Source organism: Plodia interpunctella, chromosome Z (genome assembly GCF_027563975.2).
Source record: "Plodia interpunctella isolate USDA-ARS_2022_Savannah chromosome Z, ilPloInte3.2, whole genome shotgun sequence".
In the NCBI taxonomy this organism is placed as follows: domain Eukaryota; kingdom Metazoa; phylum Arthropoda; class Insecta; order Lepidoptera; family Pyralidae; genus Plodia; species Plodia interpunctella.
In genome coordinates, this window is record NC_071324.2 from 6,831,873 (window position 1) to 6,858,402 (window position 26,530).

A 26,530-nucleotide genomic window follows, 5' to 3' on the forward strand; every position below is an offset into this window, starting at 1 on the left:
TTACCCTGCTTATTTTGCTTGAAATCAAAGTGGCAGTTGGGAACAATATTTGTAACTAGCGTTTCGTGCGCTCGATGCGGACTTCTATAACTCCCTTAGGGTTTTGTCGAATACATACATATGATTGGAAAAGAGTGTCATTTAGCCGGTACTTCGTGGCTCTACTTTGAAAAACTCGAGGGTGTGTTTTCGTTGTAAAGAATCATAAAGAAAATACTTACCTAAGTTTAATTTGCAATTAACATTCAATATTACCCACAGTGAGATAATGTGAGTATTTTCTGTTAGGAACAAAATGTTTTTAACAAACTTAAGGTGATTCGATAGGTATCAGCTTGTTTGTACCACTTTCCATTGATAAGTTCGTAAATAGCTATAGCTGTATAGGTATTTTTGTGGTCTTTGATTATTTCTGCCCTGTCCCCCTCAGGGTTTGTGCCCTGTGCCTGGCTCTGAGGTGGTTACTAGGTTTGGGCTTTCCGGATACTACTGGTTTTGATTCGCCAAATATTTGAAGTGACCTTTCATGTTTTGAATAGTTGGCGTCGAAAGTGTGGCTGGTTTATCATTTGGGTTAACATTGGCAATAGTGGTAAAGATAGATAGAGAGGGAAAAGACTGAAGAAAATAAAAATTTTTAATTGCGAAAAATATAAAAGACACTGTAAAAAAGCTATTTTTTATTTATTGATCTAGAGAAAAAATAAACATTTATTAAATTGATTTAAGTACTCTCTTTCTCCCATTATACAAAACGCATCCGTACCAACGTAGTTCTCTGCATTAACTTTATACATCTGTTGATACTTTCTTACGAATAATATAATTGATAATAGAGTATTAGTATTTAAACGTGTTTACACATAATTCCAAAAAAAGAAAATGGCTTTTGTAAAGGCTCTTTTAATATTGTAATCTCAACTTCATGGTATACTTATTTCTGTCATTTTCCGGTCATTTCTCACCCGAAACTATGAGATTGAAATAAATTTTCTTTTATATCTTAACTAATGTTAAAAAAATACCAAACGACAAGAATCACGATTTACGAAGGAAACTTTACATAAATTCACAATTAAATACTTTAATTTGTAGACAGTTGTTTTCAAACCTAAATAATACAATTTTCAAATCAGGTAAAGGATAATTGAAACGCTTGGTGTACTTGACCCGAAGACAAGATGTTAGACTGCAGTCGAAGTTCGGCCGTAACGGGTCACCGGAACCGCCTCCGCTTGGGACCACTGTTGGGAAAAGAGCCCTTTTGAGTAGGGGAAACAAAAGTATAAAAGTGGTTGAATGGGAGGCGCGCGACTCAGTCGCACCGCACTGTACTCCGGTGAAGCAGCGGTGAGGCCGACCATCTCAGGTGAGCGCGATACTGTCTCTGTACCACCCTGTCGCGTCGCGTCCCACTGTACTGGCTGAAAGTGGTGTTTATTGCGCCGACAGTACACGAGGCAATCGGTCGCGTCGCTCGCTCACATGTGGGCCGCGTAACTCACAACCACAACATACGGTTCGGAATCAATGAGGTGAGTGCCGCCAATTGCTCGTATCGTAAAAAAGAAAAGTGTTTTTATGGTTACATTCGTATAGGCACTCTCATTTGCATTGCGATTTTCATTTCTAGTGTTTCTTTATCGAATAGGAAAGCTGTTAGTGAAACAAAGTTTAACATATACTGAGAATAATAACATACATGAATTTAAACTTTGTTTTTTCTACAATCATATATTTTATCATTTTCTTTGAATTTCTCATAAATTTTAGCATGTCCACAAAAACTTTTTTCGGTGTCCAAATAACAATGTACCTATGTATTGAAAGCCTGCTACAATATTTCTTACGTGGTTATTTATCCTGTCCCATAATGTCCCTTAACTACTAATATGTATTTTTTTAAATTTTCATAAGAATGATCATAAAATACCCCACATTTTATTACAATTGGTTTTAAACTATATTTTTAAATTAAATGTAAAGAAAACCATCATATCGACGAAGGATTAAAACTACGACGATTGGTAGAAAGAAAATAATAAATCAGATCAATCCCGAGTGTTTTCTTGCAACCGTAGCCGTCCAGATTAATGTGAGTTATTTATATTTCCGACAATAATGGCGATTTTAGTGAAAATTGATAATTTACTTCATTTATAAGTATTAACATATATAAATATATACTCAAATTGTCTAAAAAATTAAATATTCAGTTGTAAGTACTTAAAACATAATTATTTATAATGTTAAGTAAGTATTTTAAAATGACCGCGCTACGGCAATGATCTCCATCAAATACAAAAATAAGTTATTATACCTATATATCTGTTAATACTTCAGCTTATATACGAAAAAATTGCTACGTAAATATTGAATCCCATTAAATCAGATTATTATTTGAGTAGGTTCCTGAAAAGCCCGGATTAATTATTTTCCCTCTCTAAAATACAGGGTTTGTGTGATCATTCTGATATAATGATTCTCCGAGAAATTATGCTTGAAAATGAAAGTTGAACCGGGAGTAGGTAGAACACGGGATAAATTTTATCGTACTTTTCACGGCAGCGAAGTTCCGAAACAGAGCTAATCATAAAGTACAATCTCTAACTTGGAGCATCTGTCCAGAGATACCCTATACCACTCAGATACTCATTTGGATTTTATTTACTTTGGTTTCGCAAATTTCATTATTAGAAAGTTTTTTGAAACCATAGTAGGACGTCTATCTTACTTGGTTCAAAATATACCTAACTCAATTTACAATAGGAAGTTTACAAATCAATTGATTAAATAATATATCATTAGTTAGAATTCATAAAATTGAATTTCAATCAGATTTTATTTTGTTCCATTAGTTTAGATGATTTGCAAGATGAATTCGTAGCAAAAAAACGAACTTCACGAACTTCCCAGTGCTAAAAAAAGACATCACTCAATTAACAAAATAAACGTAGCGTAAATAATATTTATTAAAGCATCACGAGAGATAAAATTATTTAACATCACTCAGCACGTCAGTCATTCCAAATAATATTATCTTATGTTGATAAAAAATCAACAATAACTGTTACCTATTTAAATTTATTTGCCAAAGGTTTGTTAAGAATTTAAGCGTGTATGTAAATTAATACAAAATTATTATATTAAACATTTAGTGTTGAGCAGCCGGACCTGTTCCACGTGTCATGTTGTTGAATTAAAATTTAATTTCATATTTATGTTCTTTGAAGTGCTTATGTGTTAGTTTACTTTGATATCTGTTAGGGTCATTTCAAATAAGATTTCCTTTGTGTAACGACCACTGTGTATATTTTGTATCCTGTGTGGTACCCATACGCCTGTACTCTGTACCTTACGAGGTACGTTGCCATCATTATGGAAAGGGAATATACTGATCAACACACCTTTATCGGCTCTTCACAACCTCAAGGGTATGTAAAGTTGAATTCTTAAAAAAATATTTAAGACTCCACTTGAACCCACTTCAAGAGATAAAATGTCTCTATCCCAGATTTATCAGGGTTCAATATCAGATATGAAAAAAAGAGGTATTCCTCGAAGCGCGTTTGTTTTGCGCGCACCCGTCAAAGCGCACCAAAATTATTCTTCGAACTGCACCAAAAAAGTGCGCTTCGAGCGGTACTAATTTCATTCTTCGAAGCACACCACGTTTAAAAATAAAAAAAGGTCTTCCTTTTTTTATTTTTGCCAAGAAGACATTATATCGATTTTTTCCACCCTAGTGAGGGAATGGTTCTATTGCAATTGTGTGGTGTATTAGAAAGCTGTTAAGTATTCAGGTCAAACATATCATACTTTCCGAGTATGACAAATGAAAAATATGTTACGTATTTTTTTATAAAGTAAATAATATAAATAAAACACAGATACAAGTAGGTAATCGTCGAATTATTGATTATAAATAAATACGCCTATATTTATGTTAGGTAATCTGGTATTTTGGTAAATAAACGAATATCGATATCATTATTATGCTAACTTCATGCTCTTCCCTATATGTAAACGTAGGTGCGTTTCGAAAAATGAAATTTTAATATTTTTTGTATTCCTCCAAGTGCACTTTTTAGTGCGCAACGACGGGTGCGCTCAAAACAAGTACGCTTCGAGGAATACCTCAAATAAAGGGGACAAGCTAGTCGGACCCAATGTATGGGTTCTGTAGTAACAAGATATAGCTTTATTGAGAGTTAAATATCATTTTCTCTAGCTTGAATTTATCTGTTATTCATATTGCGTGCTTGTCCTGGGTGTAGGTTGCTGTAACATACGGACAGATATAGACTTAATGAACCAATATGGTTACTTTAAGGGAAATCCCTACAATAACTGATTAATAGTTTTATATGTTTTGTCAAAACCAGCTTTTTAGAAGGGACCTATTTATATAACGATAACTATTTTAAATATATGTTTCAGTTCTCACAGTTTATGGAAGAGGAAATGTTATTATTTACGATTATGAAACTCGCTCACAAAATATCTTGAACTGCAACCTGTTACGTGTCTATGATTTTACTAATATTATTACGTCTAATCATCGCATATACATAGCTTCATTCACGGTAATATGCCTCGAAATTTTGAGGCTGTGACGCCGCGAAGCCTGTGCTCATCGTAAAAAGTAAACTTCCGGTGGTGATTTCGTTGTCGTCTGACCAGGCTTTGTATCCCTTAGTCGCCTCGTACGACATCCACGGGGGATACGAAGTGGGTTTTGGTTAAATGTGAGTGCATAATTCAATGATTATTATTGTATAAAAAATAGACAAATGAGTTAACGCATTAAAGGCAGTGTCATCAACCCAAGGCCTACTCTGTAAGTCAGATCAAGCTCGTTATGCAACCTTCCTATGTGGATCCTTTATATTCACAACATATATTATGTAAACGTTTTGTGCCAAATATCTACTTCCTGATGTTTTGGTCACATCTTGTTGCTTAATAAGTGAAAAAGAAACAAACAGAGTAACTGTTTAAGTTAAGCTATTCACATCACTGTTGAAAATGATACGTCGTACAGAGGAAGTCGGTTATCATAATAAGTACCTATGTAGTTTTCAAGTTTGTAAATATTCCCAATAAAATTGACACCTGAGTATATCAATACTTACCTATTAGTTTTACTCTAAAATTGATATGTGAAAACCTAGGACCAAAATAAGAAAGGATGGAAATACAGTAGCCAATGGAAGTTCTGTTGTGATTTTCAATTAGAGACTCAGTGAGATATTTGTTCCACGTCCAACACCAATGAGGTGTATGATTTCTACAACTATTTAGTACTTACAGTATTTGACCGACACGACGTTGACACTATATGTATAGTGTGCCCTTGACTTGTCAGGGTAGGTACACTACAGAACTGCTTGCGTCACAGATCTGTTAGACCATAAAAATATCGATATTTTCCAAGAGAAATCCATTCCATCATCGTAAAATTGCCGTCAGCAATAAAAATTCCCACGTTGTATAGAACACCTGCGCTGTGCATCGCTGCCGGCAAAACTGCCTATAGATAGAAAAATGTCTTTGATAGAAGTTGGTTCTATACTTAGTTCATATTTTTCTTGGGCAGCTTTTGGCCGCAGCTACGCACGCGTGAATTTCTGTCGAAGTAAAATTTCAGTTATTCTTTTATTGTGTATTCTAAGACTGGTAAATATGATTAAATTCGTATTTTATTTCATCTTTAGTTCAATTTTCAGCAATTGTCCTATGTCGTTTCCCGCAACCTTTCCCATTTCCCGCTACTTACGTATCCCACTCCCGCTTCCTGTAACGCGTGCCGAACATTTCATGGATCTTTCTTCAAAAATTCAAAAATTTCATGACTCACTTAAAAATGACCATGCTTCATACAAACTTGCAACCCTTATTTCACCCCCTTAGAGATGGAATTTCGAAATATCCTTTCTTAGTGGACGTCTCCTAGCCACAATCTACCTTCCTGCCAAATTTAATCTTCATGGGCCTAGTAGTTTTCGAGATTACGTGGTACGTGAGCGAGTGAGTGAGTGTTTTTCACTTATATATATATCACTCTCTAAAAATCGTTTAAAAATTAATAAGACACAAATTTCTTATTGTATTTATAGTTTCATGATTTCATAATATTTTATTAGGTACTATTTCATTAGGGTATATGACTATATATATTTTTATTTTTGTGACTATTCAAAGGCCCTTAAATTATTAGAATTACCAGTGAAAAATATCCTGTAATAATGACCGCTTCCAAAGATATGACAAATATAAAGTCGCACATTTTTGGACTTGTTCAAACTAAATGATACTCTAAAGTGAGGTCATAGAGTAATCTTAGCAATAAAAGCTATGTTTGTTCGACAGCTACGTTAATTATTGCCTTTATGATGATGGCTTTTTAATAAAAGTTGATGCAAATTTTTAGTTTTTTACGATGGTTGAGTTTTTAATGGACTTTCCTATCAACTCTATATCTTCGTATAACGATCCAGCGCCATTGTTACAGTGTATGAATTATAACAAATTATATTTGAGTATATTTTATCTGGAGAATACACATTTTTTACAATTTTCTGGCCTTTTCCTATATTGTGACTGAGTAAAACTCAGTTCGATTAAATTGCGATTGACTTAAAAACTAAATAATATAAATAGCATGGAATTCGAAGTACCTGCTCGCTAAATCCATGATAAATCGTGAATAAAATAAAAAGAACTAGATCAAGAATAATAATAATAAACAAAAGAAGACCATTTTATAGCAACATGAATATGTCGGTGACAATCTGACGTGTTATCGTAGGTATGTATAAACATATTATATCCCAACAATACCTTCTGGTACGATATTATACGATATAATAAGAAGAAACAGAAAATAAAAATCAAAGGAAAATAAAAACTTAAGTACTAATTATATTTTATTTAGTGGACTGTTGAGTTTGTTGAGGTAAAAACACTTTCCATTCTATCTCAAATTCTGAGTTTAGTACATCCTCCGATATTTAATTATAATTTCTTCAGCTCTGAAGACCTAGAGGTTATTATTTTTACTAAATAATTATCCAGTAATTATCAATGCTTTAAAATTTTTACTTTTACTGTTTAAACAGTCCGTAATTTTCGTGGATAGGTACCGTATTTTCAACATTAATGTTAAAAAATTAGTACTCATTAGCAAGCCACGTGTCAGATGCAAAATTCTTATTAATAAATAAGTAATAATAGACGAGATGTTTTATCATTTTATTCAATATATAGGACTAACGCGCAGTACAAACCAGTTCTTGACTTACATACACAACCAGCTGATTTGATTTAGCATCTATTGATTTGTAGCAACGATTTCGTGCAGCAGTTAATAGCTAAGATTATAATAAATTGGTACTTAAGGTAAATGCAATAGAACGGCAGTAAGCTTGTATTCCATTCCATACGCACCTAATTATCGCTTCATTTTTTCTTTAATGAGATGTCACGCAGAACAGAGAATGACACGCTTAAGCATATCATTTTAGGTGGTCGTTTCAAAATTAATTAGTAATAGTAAGTAATAGTAATTCTTTGTCTGTTTTTTTGTCCCAATTCGTTATTTTTTAACAAACAAAACATATTACAATAAAAAATGACGAATCAAGTGTTCATTGCGTATATTCCTTGTGGCAGTATGAGTTTAAATTTTTCAATAACAGCGCAATATGAACTATTATATATAGAGGCACTATCCTATTATGGTTACAATCGCAGGTATTTCTTTGTTATTATAAATGAAGTAAGTGACGGAAGAGATGCAACATAACATACATTTACGTGATGATAATGATCTTGTGTAGCAATACTCTCGACCCGCGATGACATGCACGCGAGCTAGATAATTATGGTTTTACTTAATTTCACTTAATTTAGCTTACACAAATGTCACTCTACTAACTAAAAGTAATGATGTCGTCCAGTCTGTATGTCTACACAAAAGAATATAGGTAGTAGATACTACTTACAAATAAGTGCAAAAACCTCGGAAAATTCTGTTCGCTAGAAACATGTCTGGAGGTTACATTTAAGTACTTAATAGATGTCTTCAGTACAAAAAAATACTGTTATATATTTGAAATTGCATAAATTAATATAATATACAATTGCAAATAATTAATACAATCAAAGAACTTTGAAATAGGTACTTATTTTGCGTATTGTTTCTTTACAGTAATGTATCTTTGACAATTAAATTTTCAATAATAAAGAAAATATAATAAAATTCATGTAATTATTAGCATTGGTGTATTGCATGCTATGATAAAAATATATAATAGAGAATTCCATTGTTACCCATGCCACCATTCCATACAATAGTAAATAAAATTACTTTAGCAGTATTAAATGGAATTAAAATAATATATTGCAAATTACCTACTTCAAGATGTTCTAAAGAAACAGGTGGAACACATTATGTACAGTGAAATGTTATTTTTGAGGCCATAATCAAATATTACAACATAACAAATATTACAATAATATAACACGAATTAAAAAAGTAATTCATTTTTAGTAATTATACACAAGTTAGACAAAGAGCGTTCGCCGAGCCTCATAATATTAGATGATTTGGTTTACATGCTGACGCATTGAAATAGCGGCAGCATATTGGGTATTTTTATAGTTTTAAGGCCTTTTTAACCTTAATGTCGCAATAAAAGAGAAAGATCACAATAGATGACGTGGGAGACAGAAGCACATGGTTACATTCTCATCAATAAGCAGCACACGTGTGGTTCAGTTTCTCAATTTGATCAGCTTGGTAAGAAAGCGATCTCACGCTCGTCAACTGGAAATTTCTTCCTTTCTACAACCACATTTCGCTATAAATACTAGTTAATATCCCTATTTCAATATTATTTAAGTTCATATCGTAAACACCTTCATGCACTTCAAGTGAAAGCTTATATTGCGTTATCTAGTTAGTGCTAATTCCTCTTATCTTCTTATTCTCCTAGTCACCACAGGAAAAAGTATATGTTCTATATTATTTAGTTATTTGGGAAGTCCCATTATTGAGTTTCAACCGCAACTATGTAAACATTTTATGTTTAATAAGCCCATAAACTTAATTCATTTCACTTATGTTCGCTAAGAAATAAATTTTTAATACCTATTCTGAAATAGCGGTTGCAAGTTTGTATGAAAGTTCTTAATTTTTAGTGAGATACATGCAATATTAAGTACTTAATACAAATGTGTGATTGATAAGTAACAATAAGATTAAATTAGTTAATCGGATTGGATTGAATATTGCATTGTTTCTCTCTCTTGAGTTTTGAAAAACGGGCATGAAAACACGTCCTTGATATTATGGGAATACTTGTTTATTTAGAGAAGGGAGAATATTTTCATGACACGACAGCGGTGACCATGACTACCAACTTGACTAGGTGATGAAACAATAACAGGTCCAATCTTCGCACGAGTTTTGTACTAAATCTCAAGGCTGAATTGAGTATCTACCTATATCCTATTTGATGAGTATAACATTAATTTACAACTAAATGATCGCTACTAATGTCACGGTCAGCCACATATCAAGAAAAATGCATACCTACCTTGTTCCTCGCACGTGTTCAAGTTCGTAAGGACTGTTCACATGCTTACTGGAAAATCTTTAATTCTCACGTAGTTAAGTACAATCAATCCCATACCAAGTTACCTAACATAGAACTTTATGCGCCGGCAATAACGATTATTTTCCAAGATTGATGTGAGGTCGACTATACGTTATATTTGTACTAACACAGATAAAACATACATGAAAAAATAATAGAACATATAGAAAGTAGTTTATGAAAATAGATTCCACTGTTCCGCGAGAGTTTGTTTTCATGATAGCGTCTTTAAAAACAGTGACCCTGGCATAAGTAGTATACCTCATACAATCGGTCGAAATCATTATCGCAAAAAACGCTGTTCACAGTCCCTTAATCAACTTTATTCGATAATTAAATAACCTATGACATCATTTGTCTCTAGCTGGTTTATCGTCACATGATTTTCATTCAATAGTATTTGAGTATTATTTAGTAGCTACCATGTTTTCCAGACACAGGGCCATTTTTTGGCCACGTAAACTCCTATATTTCAAATTTCAACGAAATCTTTAGAGTCGTTTTCGAAAACGTGAGTAAAAATATATTGTTCATTTAATAGTATAGGATAGTTATCTATTTTTAGTCATGCCTTTCGATGTAGGTACTTCCCTTAGCTATTTTATTTATCAACATCATTGTAGAACGTTTACTCGTCGATTGTCACGTCTCTAATAAGTATAAACTCATTGTACCACTGGCCCAGTATCTTGTGGGTGATTTAGCTCATTCACACACACACACACACACTAGTTTCTCTATCGAATCTATACCATGTACCTATAGCATAGATTATTATTTGCAGTTTTTAGTACAATATCTGAAACAGTCATGCTCTTTGACTGTTTTAGTCCCGTACCAAAATTAAAAATTTTAAATCCAAAGTATAAATTATCTATATAACTTATCTATATAAAATGGAGCATTTCGTGTAGTATATATAGACTAGATACCTCGATAAAATCTTCGTGGTCGGTTTCTGTGTCTTTTTTGATATCTTATTCCTCGTACTCATCAGGAATAATGACAGAAAACTAAAAAAAAGTAGAAAATAATATTGAAAATAATATATAATAAATATTAACTGTGTTATTACATCATTTCATCTCAGCAGGTGACAGTTCCCAAATAAGTACTAGAAGTTAGTACGTAGGTAGAATCGATATTCTACCTAGATAATAATTTATATCAACATCATCATGAAATTGGCGGAAACAAGTGCCAGTAAACTAATAAACTTTTTATTTTATATACATATTATAACTACCACCGTACTTGACCATACCTTCCTGTTATAACTTGTAAAATATTACATGTGCTGTCTTTTTTATTCAGTATTTGATAATTTAGGTATTACAAATTGCAGCTTATTCTGGCTTCCATAAACAATGGTCCTTAAAAAACTCAGGTCTCGAAAGATATGGACCCGTAGGTATTGGTTACTGGAAATTGGCGACCCTACTAAGTCATCAACATACACGTGATGTGTGTTCTCATGATTGAATTTTCAACCCCTGAAAGCATTAATAGAAAATTAATATCATAGGAATTATATGCTTATATCTCGTAGACTGAATAATACGTGTATTAAATCAGTAGGTCTTTACTTAATAATACTTACCTGTGCATCGCGCGGTTTAAATCACCACATACATCAATGTCAATTTAGAAGACAAATGAGCAACATCAATAACTGGATACATTTGTCAACCAACAACAATACATTAGCCACCTACCTACCATCCATTTTATACATAACTACTAGAGCCCCGAGACTTCGCTTCCGTTAGAATAAAAGTCAGAATAAAAGACCCCGCCAAGATTCCTGGTATTAAACCCCATGTACCAAAATATCATAGAAATCCAACTAGTATTTCTACAAGATCGAGTCACAAAAGTCTTTACCATCACAAGTTTATGATATCAGTAAGATACATAGATTATGATGTTGAAATTCGTGCTATCCACGGATACAAATAAGCAATTGCTTCAGTTTTTTTCGAAGGTTTCCTAATAAAATTTCCCTTCAACCTCTACAATGGAAAATAAGATATAAAGTTAAAACATAATGACATAATAACTGTATTTTATTAGACTCTTCTAATATTATTTTCAATGTTCTAAAGATCCTGAGGAAATGTTGTTCAACTCGTAGTGGTTATATTTAGCCATACCGTACACGCAGCCCTGCTATCTATTCACCTTATCGTAATATTTTTTATAGTAACAACATTACCCACTGGTGGTTCAAAGCCTTTCTAATCTCGTTTCATTTATGCCTGTCCCTGTTCTTTTGTATCACATATTTATTTTATATCACATTATTAAGAAATTAGCCATTTATCAAAGATCCACTGACACTGAGACACTGCTCAGAATATTAAAATACTAGCTTTTGCTCGCTTCTTCGTGCCTTCGCCCCTTCGCCACGGGAGCAATTATTTTTCCGGGATCAAAGGTATCCTATCCGCACTTCAATAATAGCATAGTATGTATGGCACCGAAAATTTACAACAAAATTCCAAATCAATATAAAAGCTTAAATTTAAATCTATTTAAAAAGCACCTCAAGTCTTTATTAACTGATAAATGTTATTATACTTTAAATGATTTCTTTAATGATAGACTCGGATAGAATTTAGGGCTAGTATAAGTACATTATAATTCTTTTTTTTGTTTTGGATTTGTAGTGGATAGCATGCTCCTCTTTATTTAATTATATTTGCATACCTATATTCGGTAAAACGTGTAGGTCTAATTCATTTTGTATGTATGTACTCATGTTTTTGGCAAATAAATGTTTTCTTTCTTTCTTTCTTTCAAACTATATGTATGGAAAATTTCAATAAGATAGCTTGAGCGTGAGCGTTGTTAGTACCCCTTGGTAACAAACTAACATACTTATTTATGAATGTATAATATTACTAGTTTTCCCACGCGTGAATTTTAATCCAAACTTGTCGCCTGCAAATTATCTCATGTCGTTTCCCACATTTCATGGACCGCATGAATTTCCACCCCTACATCACTCCCCTAGAGATGCAATTTTCAAAATTTAATTATTGTATTATCATATTTTACTAATCACCAGATTTTACCTAAAATTTCAAGTTATTGTTATGTTAACGTTATAATAATGTTCACTTCAAAAATATGAAATTCCATACAAATTTGCAACCTCTATATCACCTCCTATATAGAATTTCGGAATATCCTTTCTTACAGGACGTCTCCTAATCATAACCTACCAAATTTCATCTTTATGGGTTCAGTAGTTTTCGAGATTTTGTGATGAGTGAGTGAGAGTTTTTCGCTTTTTATATATATAGACAGGATTGACGGTTTTATCAATTCTGAATAGGAATTTCCATTTGAACATTCAAAATGCACAACCCAAAAATGGTATGTTTATCCTCATAAGCTTAATTAAGCAGTATCGTTAATTTTAAACACTTTTTTTGTTAAATGAAATTAATTAACGTGCTGTTGTTCATGATAATCAGCTACCAACATAGAGCAACAAAAATAAAATAGGCTACCAACAAGTCTCATTAAAGACTTGTCAAAAACAATAATAATACATTATATTATTTGACAGTTAAGTGCGATGTCGTCACGATTTCAGCGTCAGAAACATGAAATAACAAATCACAATGTAATTAATAAATTACAATGGAATTAGTAGGTACTCCGGAGTACCTACTAATATCTATACAAAGATTTTTTGATCTAGTGGTGATGGTGATCTAATGGTGACCTTTGCAAGTCAATCCTGCAGAAAAATCTAAATGTTCTGTTCATTTTATGTGAAATGAATATGCAGTAGAACAACTGCATACCACAACTGCGCTACAATTATTAGGAAAGTGGATCTCGAGAGAAAACCCGGAAGTACATGTTGCGCGCTCTGATCTGATATCACGCGTCGTAGAGACAGAGGCGGCTTTTTTGTGGGGTGGGAGTGCGCAGCTCACCCGGCTTTCAGGCGCGTTGCGTTATCTATCTCTCATACACACCTTTCCGATTTCAATAGGGTTGTGACGCCGCGAAGCTGGGGTCAGAGTAAAAAGCCCTTTTACAAGGACAAGGGCCTCGCATGGATCTGCCGCCCTGAGCATCGCAATGGCTAAAGCCGCCCATATCGTAGGCTCGTGGATCTTATTAAGTCTATAATACTGGGTATTGTGTGGAGGTATACGTGTATTATTCATGAATAAATTAAATTCTCCTGAATATATTATGATAAGCTTAATGTATTCACATTCGACTTTGTGTACAACGTACATAGTGACAGGCTGATCTATTTGTTAGAACATTTTGCATAGGTATTTATGAAAGTTATTTTTTATGACGGGGAATTATATAGATATGAGTTTCCTGTTGCTTCCACTCATCTCATATCTTCTTAAATTCACGGAATACGGCAGAGTAAGTGCAGTAAATGAAGGAAATCATCAATTTGTGTCAAGCAATTGCAGGTATTACGCTAAGACTGGATACACAGACGCTGCACTAATAGATTAGTGACAGAGTTAAAAACAAGACAGACATTTGTTTTATTTACACAAATAGGTATAAAGATGAATAATTTATGAAAATATAATACTTGCTAAAACGACTGGCATCACGGGAAAACTAATTATGACAAAACTAAGTATAAAATATGATATATTTATTAATATATATATATATATATATAACACCGCATAACGTTAAAACAATATTTGTCAAGATAACTGACATAATTTTAATAGATTGTAATAGTATATATGTCGTAAAATGTAACTTAGGTATTTGAGCTCGTAATGTAAAGTTTGAAATGTGTTATAATAGGATTCAGTTTAAGGTTACAGAAGTGACCGCGTCCGACCCAGCGTGCATCCGGCCCACCGCCTGTATCTACCTGTCATTGTTTCCATAATATAATCCGTGGATATTGCATTATCAAATTAAATTGGTTGATCTCAACCAATGACCGAAAAACACAATTCGCTGAAGGACCCACGTCAGTGCGATATCCGTTGAAATAGACGTATAAACCTTTCTATGAGATATGAACACACTGTTTTGTTTTCGTAAAACATAAGAATAACAATGATATTTTAAAATCAATTTCTTTGTTTCAGTGGGGACGCAGAGTATAACGACGTAGTATATAAAACTTCCAACTACAACATGAGGAACAACGTCAAGTAAGTACATCCTCTATTATTATATAAATTATACAATATAAACACTTATAATCAAAGTAAATATTTTTATATAAAATCATATCTTTTGAGAAATTTCTAAATAAATTACAAATAAAAATATGTGCTGAAAATAAGCACCAATTAGAATGTTAAAATCAAGCAGTAAATCGACGTATAAGTTTATGTATATATTATGCTAGCATAATTTATAGGTAGGATAAATCTGAAGGATGATGTGTCCCTTTCGCTCTTTGAAAGATATTTTGAAACTTCATTATAAGATTCTTGAAAATATATTGCCCGCATCTCCTAAAGGTACAAAAGCCGCCGATAAGGCGAAGTAACGAACTCTCCCAAGGGTTGGCCACTGTCTGCTATGCATGACCTTACGATTACTTCATTAGCTTATAGATCGTACAGTATTAAAGGTGTACCCATAAGCACCACATAATAGCTAGTTCCTGTAACCATTACGTGCACAAATATCGTTACGAGGCTCTTGCGTCATTTTTGGTGCGTTACGTGATTTTTCACGTGCATGGAATGTTCGTGTGACTATGCGTTGTTAATATCCATATGGAACTGGATCAGGCCCCAGTTACACAAATTCTAGTCATCTACATATGTCCAAGCACATAGAGATTCGATGATTAGTTAAAATGCAATGTCTGTCAATTGCCACTTAAGATTTTTGAAGGATATCATTGTATGTATTATGTAGTGCTCGAGAAAAGGCAGGGGAATGTCACTTTAAAGCATTCATGAGTAGAGCCAATCAATTTCAGACCGGTCGACGGGCCCGAGAAAAGTAAACATAAAAAGTTATAGGTACTTGGCAGTGAGCCAAGTACCTATAAGTAAAACCATTGCTTTCTAATATAGAGCTAGATCGTTACTAAGCTAGTCGATTACTAATCGGTAAAGCCGAATAGGATCCGGTCAGATTTTTTAAAAAGAGGACTGAAAATTCGGCCTTGTTTAAAAAAAAAACTGTTGTATTACATATATATTATAAATAATTAAATTAAGTATAGCTTTTTATTCATTCAAATCAGTCTTGACTCTTTGAATGAATCATTTTCTTTATATAGTATATAAGTTCGAATAATTTACGGGCATATTTAAGAAGATTTGTTAATTATGAAATAACAAAACAACATACATTTTAATGAATACAGATACACATCCCCAATAAGCATTATCAATCAATGAGAATACTAAAAATAAATGATTTATTTTATACTGACGTAGTATACCTAATGAATTCCTTCCTTCCACAAGGATGAACATGCTTGTATAATATATTTAATATTATAAAAAATGTTTAATATAAATTATTCCAAAAAAGGAGAACTACGAAAAAAAAGTTCGATAGCGATCCCTAAAAAAATCCTTCCGCTATCACTGTCATTAACAGCAAAAGTTTTGGAATTATTAGGATAATGATACCTAATTATGTGCGTAGATTTATATTTTAATGAATAAATTAATACCTACTCCCAATCAAAGTAATGACAAAATGACCATTAAAATTAAAAAGTAATCCCTAATACCAAAAAAATTTAGAAAAATATGTCAAAGTACGTTTTGAACTTGATTGACTTGACTTTGAAGCACATCCTCTTGTATCCCTAAAGTCCTTGTCAGCACGAGCACCAGGGCGCGGCTTGTTAGAAATAAAATTCTATTTCTAGTTCATATAATTTTGGTGCTACTTATGTAAATTGCCATCACGACCTTGGTGATGAGTACCAGACCACAAATAACTGATTCTCAACGCTGTAACAATATCAGTAAAGTTTAAATCTGAATACTTACATATTTGCTTCTTCTCCTTATTCACGTACAGAGGATTCTGAGGTTGTTACGGCGTGTTAATAAACTTTATTAGTTAAATATACATTACACTGTATAGTCACAAAACGGAATAGGTTTTTTAAATAGGTGCAATGTTATAACTGGAAGATTATCACCAAGAAAAAAATTGATTCACTTTAATTGTAATTTGTCTACTACGTAAGTAGACAAGTACATACATACATATTATCACGCCAGTTTCTTAAGGGGAATAGACAGATACTAGGGATATCTACTTGCCAAGTAATAAGGTAGTAAGCTGTAAATACCATTTATTAATAACATTTAAAATAAAAAAATAGTAACGTTCAGGAGTATTCCTCAATAGGTAATTAACGACGATATTTGTGACTAAAATTGTCACTTGCAAATGTTTAACGTCTGAAAAACAAAATTTATAACGGTAATGCCCCCATTAAAATTTGTAGTTTCTATATCATCGGTGAATACTATATAAGGTGTGGATATTATATAAACTTCAGTAGACATCAAATTTATATTGCAACATTATTAAGTTCTTATATTTAAATTATAAATTAGCCTCAAAGAAGTTTCATAAAATATAGTACTTATGTACCCACAATTAATCGGTAAAGTAAATAAATAATAAATTATATTAGGACGAATCACACAGATTGAGCTAGCCCCAAAGTGAGTTCGAGACTTGTGTTATGGGATACTAACTCAACGATACTATATTTTATAACAAATACATATATAGATAAACATCCAAGACCCGAGCCAATCAGAAAAAGATCATTTTCCATTATGACCCGACCGGGGATCGAACCCGGGACCTCTCGGTTCAGTAGCAAGAACTTTACCACTGCGCCACCGAGGTCGTCAAAAGTATGTACCTAATAATCTCAACCTGAGGTCGATAGGTACATGTTACGGATTAAGACGTTACTACATCGGTTATCTGTGTGTTTGTTACGCTGTAAACCAGTGAATCTCCCAATGGGATGACATGGGGTATGAATTATGAATCAGTACGTATGATAGATAAATAAATCACGATATAGGTACTTTTGGTCTATTTTGACAAGGAACTGGAGCTATAGGTATTACAGATTGCTACTGGACAGAATGAAGTTGGTCATTCCGTATTGCTATGCTGACCGCTAATCTACAAAGCGGTTTGTTTCAGTTGAGAGCATATTTTCGAAAAAAAGATGAGAGCTTGAAGACAAAACGTGCAGATTCCGTGAAGGCTTTATAACTTGTTATTGGATTTTCCTGTTTAGCTTTTTGTTTGTTTTATTAAATCTTGTTTCATTCTACTAAGCACCTTATGAATACGTTTAGTTTACGTAAAGGCTATTTATGTTAATGCACTAATATAATGATTGTAAGCACATATTTTATATTAGTTAGCATTCATTCTGCTGCACAGCACCAGTAATTGATGTCGAGAAAGCTACAAATGTCCAGTAGACCAGCAAATTAACAATTGAAAAAGTTCAATCGATTGGCGATTGGATTTAACATATTCGATTGAGATTTTCTGTAAATGCAGAAACCATAGAATAATGATCTGAAATTACATTGCGTAAGTATCAGTTCCAGTGCTACAATACAAAAATTTAATGAAAGTAACAAAAACATAGTGTTAATTGTTAATAATTACATACCTATATTTTATTTATATATAGGTATTGTATTTATGAACCTAAAATATTTATAAAGTAAAATTTTACTGCGAGAAAATTAAAATAGATAGACTTTTAAGATCATACAATTTAAGGATATGGAACAGTCAATTGATACAGGAAAAAATTGCTGAGACGACCTACAAGTTCGGAAGAGCGCATAAGGCCCGCTTACCTTGAACTTATCGCAGGGCAAAAACATTACAAATATTTTAACGTAAACAAACTGGCATAGAGGTACTTTGTTGACAATGAAACTATTAGCAAGTTCGTTCAACTCCGCATCAATCCAGGTAACGGTCGTCCTCATACACTGTCCTGCGTCCCGGCCTGTTCCGCAGTACCGGTTCCAGCGGTCACGGCTTTCAAATTTTTCATTGTTTCTTGTCTCCAACTTGATCGACTGTGGCCCATTGTGTTATGGCGCTGGATCCATTCCAAGCATTGTGCGTTGACCGCAAATTCAGATGAGGAGTTTCGCATGTTAGATCCATTTGTAAACAAAAGTAAGAGTGTAATTGCTATTTCCCTTGACAATAGCCTAGTTCATTAAGACGGTCAAAAAAGTTCGGCGACCTCTTCTGAGACAATGAACTTGGAACCGGTCTGGCCGACGAAGATATATCCCTCCCGATGCGCGGTGACTACGAAGGTTGCGCAACCACTCGAGTTGAGCCAACTACCTGCTGCACTCACATTATACTATAAACAAACTGGTTTCTAAAAATGTTATTCGTTCCTGATACTTGCATCTAGAATATAGTATATTTCTATGAAATAATAATATGAGGCTTGTATTATTTTCCCAAAAACAATAAATGAAATCAATCCTAAAATTAGAATACGTACCAATAGTGGCGGAATCTATATCCGCTGTCAAAGCCAAATTAATTGTTAGAAAATCATAGTAACACATAATCTCACTTGCCTACCAGCCTTCTTATCATCCAAAGATATTCTATTCAGATATTCTTATTATACAATACGGTAACCTAATACGGTAACGCTGAAAATTGGTATAACGCTGGTAAAGACGTCAATCTTTTTTGTCAGGCTAACTATTATAGTCACAAAAAGCTATTACAAAAAGTCAACAATAAACACAGAAGGAGTCATAACAATTTATAGCATAATGGTTTGCCACTAATAAGCAAGAAGTCTAAATGCAAATAAATATTTAAAAGATACGATATTTCGGTTATACGTGGTTGAGAATACACAGGACTGGGGAGAATGGTGTACCTAAGTACGGAGAGACGTACTCGTATGGCCACAACAACGTTTAATAATAACAAACGTATTTATAATTCACTGGAGTCATATGCGAACGAAATCGCGGTCATCAGCTAGTACATAAAATTTCCTAATAATAGGTACTATGCAATACATGAAATATTGGATAGTACCTACCTATTATTTGTCTATAAATATTTTGTCACATTTAAGTACGTACAGATTTTATGAACAGATATTAAATACTACAAACAGATTAGTATTTATAAATACTGTTCACAACTGTTCACAGTTTAGACAAATTCATAAATTTGTCTAATCCGTTTATTACAATCTTAAACGTGTGATTGCATCATCTCTATTTATTTTTATATACAGATATAAGTTCAAGCTCTCAAGTGTAAGGTCGTTTGAAATCTGAGGGAGTCACTGGAGGCCTTGTTAAAGCACCCCAGAGGGTTGCTTGCATGCCTTTTAAATTGCCGGCCGACATGCGCCGCAGTGCAGCCACCAGCCGGAAAGTGGATGAGACTGGGCGACTGCGAAGGGCGCTGAATACAAAAGGGCGCCCTAATTTGAGGTTGACTTATTAGTCATTCTATACAACAACGTAAAATACAACGCCATTTTTTAGGGCTCGCGCTTGAATTTCTGCATGGGTGCATGTAGTGTTAACATCCAGGACGAGGCATGAGCACAGCCTCGACTAAGTGCTCCACCTCCGTAAATCAAGCCATTTAACAAATGACAAGCTACATCAACTGTTGTCTCACTGGACTTAATTAATTCGACCTGATTCTTTTTTAAATACTTCTGAACAGACTATCATCCATGCAGGAAGGTCATATTAATCCTACGCCCTTTGTTCTTGGTTGCTAACTTTACTTGAAAATATTGTTCCACTACTGCTTTTCTCTCAATTAAGAAGTGAAGAAATTGAAAATAATTCAGGACCTAAAACTAGTAGATTAGTCATACTTTTGTAAACTACAGATATTTTCAGTAAAAATAATTACATAAAGCATAGGTAGAATAAAAACATACAGAAAATATGTATATAATAATTTGAGACTCTGATATTTCTTTTTAAGACAGGTTCTATAACACTTTTACGTGCGTGTCCGAACCGAACTACAAATGTGCAAATAAGTTTAATTTTCTAAGCGAATCTTAAAGGTAGGGTCCGTGATTACCCTACGCACGCAGTGTTTACAGAACCAATTAAATTTTCTGTCGGAGCTCGCTCTAAAACTGGTATTGAAGAAATCATTTCGCCCGCGGCTCAACTGCGTGAACCTCCCACGGAAACTTCGGAGATTTTTCCTGGAGAATAGTTGAGTATAGTCTAGTCTAGAAAAGTCTGTTCGATTGGTTTTGAGTAGATAAAGGGTAAAAAAAATAATCATTAAATAATATGTTGTATATGTTCGGCGAAAAATAAATGAAAAGTATAAAAATAATTATATATGCATGCATTATATATGCATAAATATATAAGCATGCTAGTTATTGCTTTTATTATTGCTTTATCTTATTTTAAACCGCATTCTACATTCTAAGTTTCGGACACACATCCGTTTAATCTGTAATATTGTTATTATTATTTTTTACTATTGTATACAAACTATAAATTAAATAAGCAATATAACAGCAATCAATACATAAAAAGGTAATTGGTCACTTCAAACAACTGAGATGAAGATGCACACATTCATTAGTGTACAATATACAAACAGCATTGGGTGATTCGCAGAGCGTTTCGATCGCTGCGGACGCGCTGTCATAACATTTTTTCAAATTTTAACAAAGACAAGAAACAGTTTTACTATATGACTTACATTAATTACTATGTACCTACTGTAGTAATGTCAATTTTGGACCTGATTCCTTCAAGAAAATTGACGGATTGTAACCGCGCAGCCGCAGCGGTCGAAACGCTCTGCGAACCATCCCATTCGGCAAGTAGCGGTAATAGCGGTCGATTTCAACATACTTGACGTGTTGTTTTGCCTACACCTGGCATTTCCATTAACAGCCATCAGTGCTAGAGCGACGCCAATAAATTTTCTTTTCCATAGTACACAATTGCGTGGGTCCAGAAGTATAAATTCATCAAGTGCGCACGTAAGCATGTTTATTTAGGAGTACATTCGTATCCTCCCTGAAAAATCTCTTGTATTAGTCTCGTAAATTTTCCCTATTAATTGATATTCGGATGGACCAAATGATCGGATGCCTTTTTTCTGCCTTTCCGAATGAACGACCACGTCATGTTTGCCCGAATAAATCTTGATATCATTTCAGAGAACCCTATATATCTCTGTAAGTATAAATGTTGTTTTAATATTTTCAACAAACCATGCTTTCTACTAATACGTCACTTGAAACGACCGTCAATTAAACCTATATCAATGTTCTCAAACATCGAAATTCGCCTAGTAGATTTTGCCTAAACCGGCAAAAGCGTCTGCCTAAAGATGTCAGTTACTCAATCGAGTAACAAACATCTTTAGATACTTACCCAAACTTTCGCTTATAAAATATTGGTGGAAGTGAGATTAGTATGCATATGTCACTAAAATATACATTAATATGCAATAATGCATTAAATCGAACTACATGCGCGAATATATAATGCTTGTGTATATACCCTGCTTGTGATACTATTACGTAATCGTCGCTAGATAATTCAGTCCATAATAAATTCACGATCACTGCCACTATCTCAGTCGACTTTTACGATTACCATAGATTTTTATGGCGGCGATCAATCGATGCTATACGTCTACCGAGACTTGAAACAAATAACTAGCCTGTTTGTGTCTACACAGAACACTGTATGGACAATTGACTGTATTAAATTGTATGGATTAGCAAACATGCTAATCCAAACAATTTAATATAATTCTGTTTATATATTATTAATATAATTTATATATTATTAATTTAATATAATTCTGTGTGTGTACAAAATGACTTCAATTTTTAAACGATTATAATATTTTTATTTTGTTTGTCCAGGCAATTTTCGAAGCAGCTTATGCGTTTTGGTGGAGTTTTCATCCTAAGATAACATATTTTTTATATCGAAATCCACCCCAATTGGGTGAAATTGAAGTGCAATTATGTATGAATCGCGAGCGACACCGCGCGCGAAATAGCTAGTGGTAGAATAATTTTCATTAAGTACATAATATATAAAGTCGAGTTGAGGTTTAGTTGGACTAGTGTTCGTTACTTAAAACCTATATGAAGCTTTTAATAGTGTAGTTTAGCATATGATTGGGGAATATAAAGTATAAGGCACCTAATGGATACTGCTTAGCCATATGCTAATTATATTCTAGAAATTTCACACCTACTATATAAATAGAATGAAAGAAAAGTTAGAATGTAGGTAATTAGTACAGAAGTCATTGTTAAAAAGACTTATGTTTACATACTTACTTCGTTATGGCATTATCTATGCTAATATATTTTATGTAAAATAATATTCAACATATTTGCTCGAACCTTTACTAGTATTTTATTAAATAGTTGTCGAATTCATCTGTGAAGAAAAACGTCGTAACGTATACATAAACGTTTATATTAGCATGCACTAAGTATATTCTAGTTGTCATTTTTTACATAAGCTTTTATTGTTATCAGAGAAATCTTGTTGCATTCAATATGTGACAAAAATATGTGCGTGTAGTAAGTTGAGGAGTTCCTTAGTCAGGCGCAGTTCATGGGTGCAGCTCTATTTATTTTTATCATAAGGCATTTTCAAAGAAAATAAACGTGTGTAATAAATTGAAGATATCTGCTTCATAATATTAAAATCCATATATATAAAAGCGAAAAACACTGACTCACTCACATTATTATTTTTTGCGAATGGATTTTTTTCCCATACAACACAAACTAGGACTAAAAATCGAAATTTTAAATTTTTATTTGTAGTTGGTAAAAAATAATAATGCATTAATTAGATTTTGAAAATATTTATAGGTTTGAAGTAGCGTTTGCAAGTTTGTTGAAGCATCGACTTTTTTGGTAGATATGGAAATTTATGCGAAATTTTATTATTTTTGAAGAGAGGTCCATGAATACAGGGTATTAATAATTAATACACGACATTAATAATCAATACATGAATACACAATTAATATTCGGCACGCGTTACGGGAAGCGGGAGTGGGACACGTAGCGGGAAATGGGAAGGGGCAAGTTGCGGGTATCGACTTGGGACAATTTGCAGGAAACGGGACTGGGCAAGTTTCGGAACGAGACACGTAGCGGGAAACGGAATTGGACTAAAGATGACAAAAAGCTACGAATTTGAATCATAGTTAATAAATCAATTTTACCAGTCTTAGAATACGCGATATATATATATAACAGGACAACAGGATAACTAGGACAGGATAGAGAAGCAAAAAAAAGCCAGTTGTGTTATAAGATTTCACCTGAACATAATTGAATAAGTGCTTTAATTATATACAAATAAAGTTAAATAAATACTTGTAATAAAATTTATATTCCGATGAAAGTTTAAGCTGGAGTTTGAATTTATCCCGTTTATGAAAGAAATGCTAAAGTGAAAGGAGTCTGTGAATGTGCGCTGAAATAAAGTTAAAGAAAATTTCTCTCAGTTAGTTTTAGCAGCATTTCCTTCATTATTTGCCTGTGGCTCTCGCACGTCATTACTGCTGCGCACTCTACACTCGCCACAAAATGAGCGCGTGCAGTTATACCATGAAATTAAGTTTTCTAATAAACCTATTGTCTGCAATCAGAATGATTGTACGCCAATGATTTGTTGATCGCAGCTGTAGAAATTCTTATGACAATCTTTCGACTATGACAAAATGCCTATATATTTCAATATATACTTTTATTTCCATAAAACAAGTTATATCATTCCTGAAATAAATAAATTTCAAAACAAAACAACAAAACTTCTTTGATGATATAGTCTCAAAACTTATTTCTTTTATACTTAACAAAGAATTTAAGCCTCTTTTATACGAAATAAGAGTTTATAAAGACTCTATAAGATGGATCAGGGGCGTCCCCTCGCGACTTCTCTCCGTTTAGCACTAGGGAAAATTTGAAGCTACCACGAAAATTGGTTTACCAAAACAAATTGGAATTTTCGAGGCAATTTTCTCCCTCAAGGAATAATCACTTACTAAAAAATGTTATTTTATGTTGTGGCCATTGGAATGAGTTCATAATATTGTGACAACATCGTAATTTTGTTCACGTAAATAACATTATTTCACGCTCAATCTTAGGTACTCTTTCAATATGCGCTTGCTACTACTCCTATCACTTTTTATTTCTCGTCTAGTGTGTTATTGTTGGTATTGGCAAACCTATGGTGAAAACCAAACTTTATTAAATCAATAAGGAGGCTGCCCTGCCATTACATGTTCGACTACCGGATGTTTTCCGTCGCTCTCGTCATGACGCTTCAAATAAGAATGAAGTTTAGTTACTCGTACATATTCATAAATGATGATTTTGATTTGTTTCAGACCATCTTTCTGGGGCCAGCGTACTAAGCTGGAGAAGCGGCTAATAATGGTGGCTGCGGTGACCAGCATCCTCGCGCTGGGCTTCCTGGCTGCCTTCGTCGCCAGCATGATCCTCCACAAGAAAGACCCGGACATCTACGGCAAGTGGCAGGATATTATTAAACATTCATGCGCTTTCTCCACAAGTTACATGTTGACTCACTCGATTCTCAACCTAATGTCGCTGTTAATCAAATCGACTCCGTGATTATTAACTCTTGATGTATTGTAACGGGTCTCGCGGTGAAAGATTTGAATTTTGAATCATTTCAAAACCTTAAAATAATATATTTGAAAAAGATCACCTATCCTCCGCTTGCTATCGGCGTCATAAACATAATGACATAATCATGAAAATCTTTTCTCAATTCTTTATTTTTTTGTTTTTAAAAGCTGCGATCATTGGCTGTGATGTGCTGAATTAGACAAGATCATAACCTTTGTATATGTCAAATGTCAAAAAAATGAATTACTGGTTTCTTAATTTAAAAATGATATCGTTATAACTATCGATATAGTTTTAGATAGTATTCTTACTTTGTGATAGAACTTTTCTTAAATGTCGAAAAATAACAAATAGTTACTTGTATTTCTAATTTTTTATATATTCAATCTATTCTGTTCAGGTAATTACATGGAGAAAAACTATTTGGCCAATTTACTACTTTTGTCTGTACGATGATACATACGTTTAATATCAAAGTAGGTATGAACGACTTCTATTTATCTAGTCGGTTTTAATCAACTAGGTACACTTTATAATATTTTTTTAGACCAGTCGTTTTTAGAAAAAAATAGTATAAATTACCAAGCAATGCAATTTTCACTCCATAGTGAAAATTGCATTGGCTCTGAAAGTGAAAACCTGATTATTTATGTGATAACCTTTATAATCGGTCACAGAGAGAACCTAATAACAATAGTCAATATAGGATATTGGCTACCCTGTATAGTGGAGGCGGCGACCGTTTCACAACGTTGCATTGTATTGAATGCCTCGCGGTAGCGGTCCTCGGCTGGTCCATTCCGACATTGTCGATCGTTTCCCGAATGCTAGGACCGCTCGACTACCAGAAATGGTTCCGATCTACTGCATTCTTCATATTTTCACCAATTGACGTTTCGGGAGCGGTTTAAATATAAATAAAAGTTTGTCTCGATGAATCAAACTAAATGTTCGATAATATCGATTTTCACAATTCACAAAATACTTACGTTTGGAGTTCTACGCAATCATGATGATTAGGAAGGATTTAGTGGTTATCCTGAAAGTAATAACACTATTTTAGGTTATATTCTGCATTATTTAGTCAACTGTGGTCATAAACTGATATAAACTTGATTTTTACTGAAGATCTTACCTGTCTGAAGTCCATATTTTAATAAGTCTT

The 26,530-nt window shown here is 33.4% G+C and overlaps 1 protein-coding gene across 5 annotated transcripts in view; it reads left to right on the plus strand.

The window, feature by feature from the left end:
- The first annotated feature begins 1,312 nt into the window (after nucleotides 1-1,312).
- The window catches only part of Nep2 (Neprilysin 2), a 39,435-nt gene continuing 14,217 nt past the window's right edge, over nucleotides 1,313-26,530 (plus strand). For 2 of the 5 annotated variants that reach the window (XM_053768904.1, XM_053768908.1), the window contains exons 1-3: nucleotides 1,313-1,535; nucleotides 14,768-14,833; nucleotides 25,101-25,240. In XM_053768904.1, the coding sequence (XP_053624879.1) occupies nucleotides 1,531-1,535; nucleotides 14,768-14,833; nucleotides 25,101-25,240 (211 nt within the window). In that variant the 5' untranslated portion in view covers nucleotides 1,313-1,530. Of the gene's footprint in view, nucleotides 1,536-3,161; nucleotides 3,435-14,767; nucleotides 14,834-25,100; nucleotides 25,241-26,530 lie in introns of those variants that run through there. The other 3 variants (XM_053768905.2, XM_053768903.1, XM_053768907.2) reach the window with 3 other exon arrangements.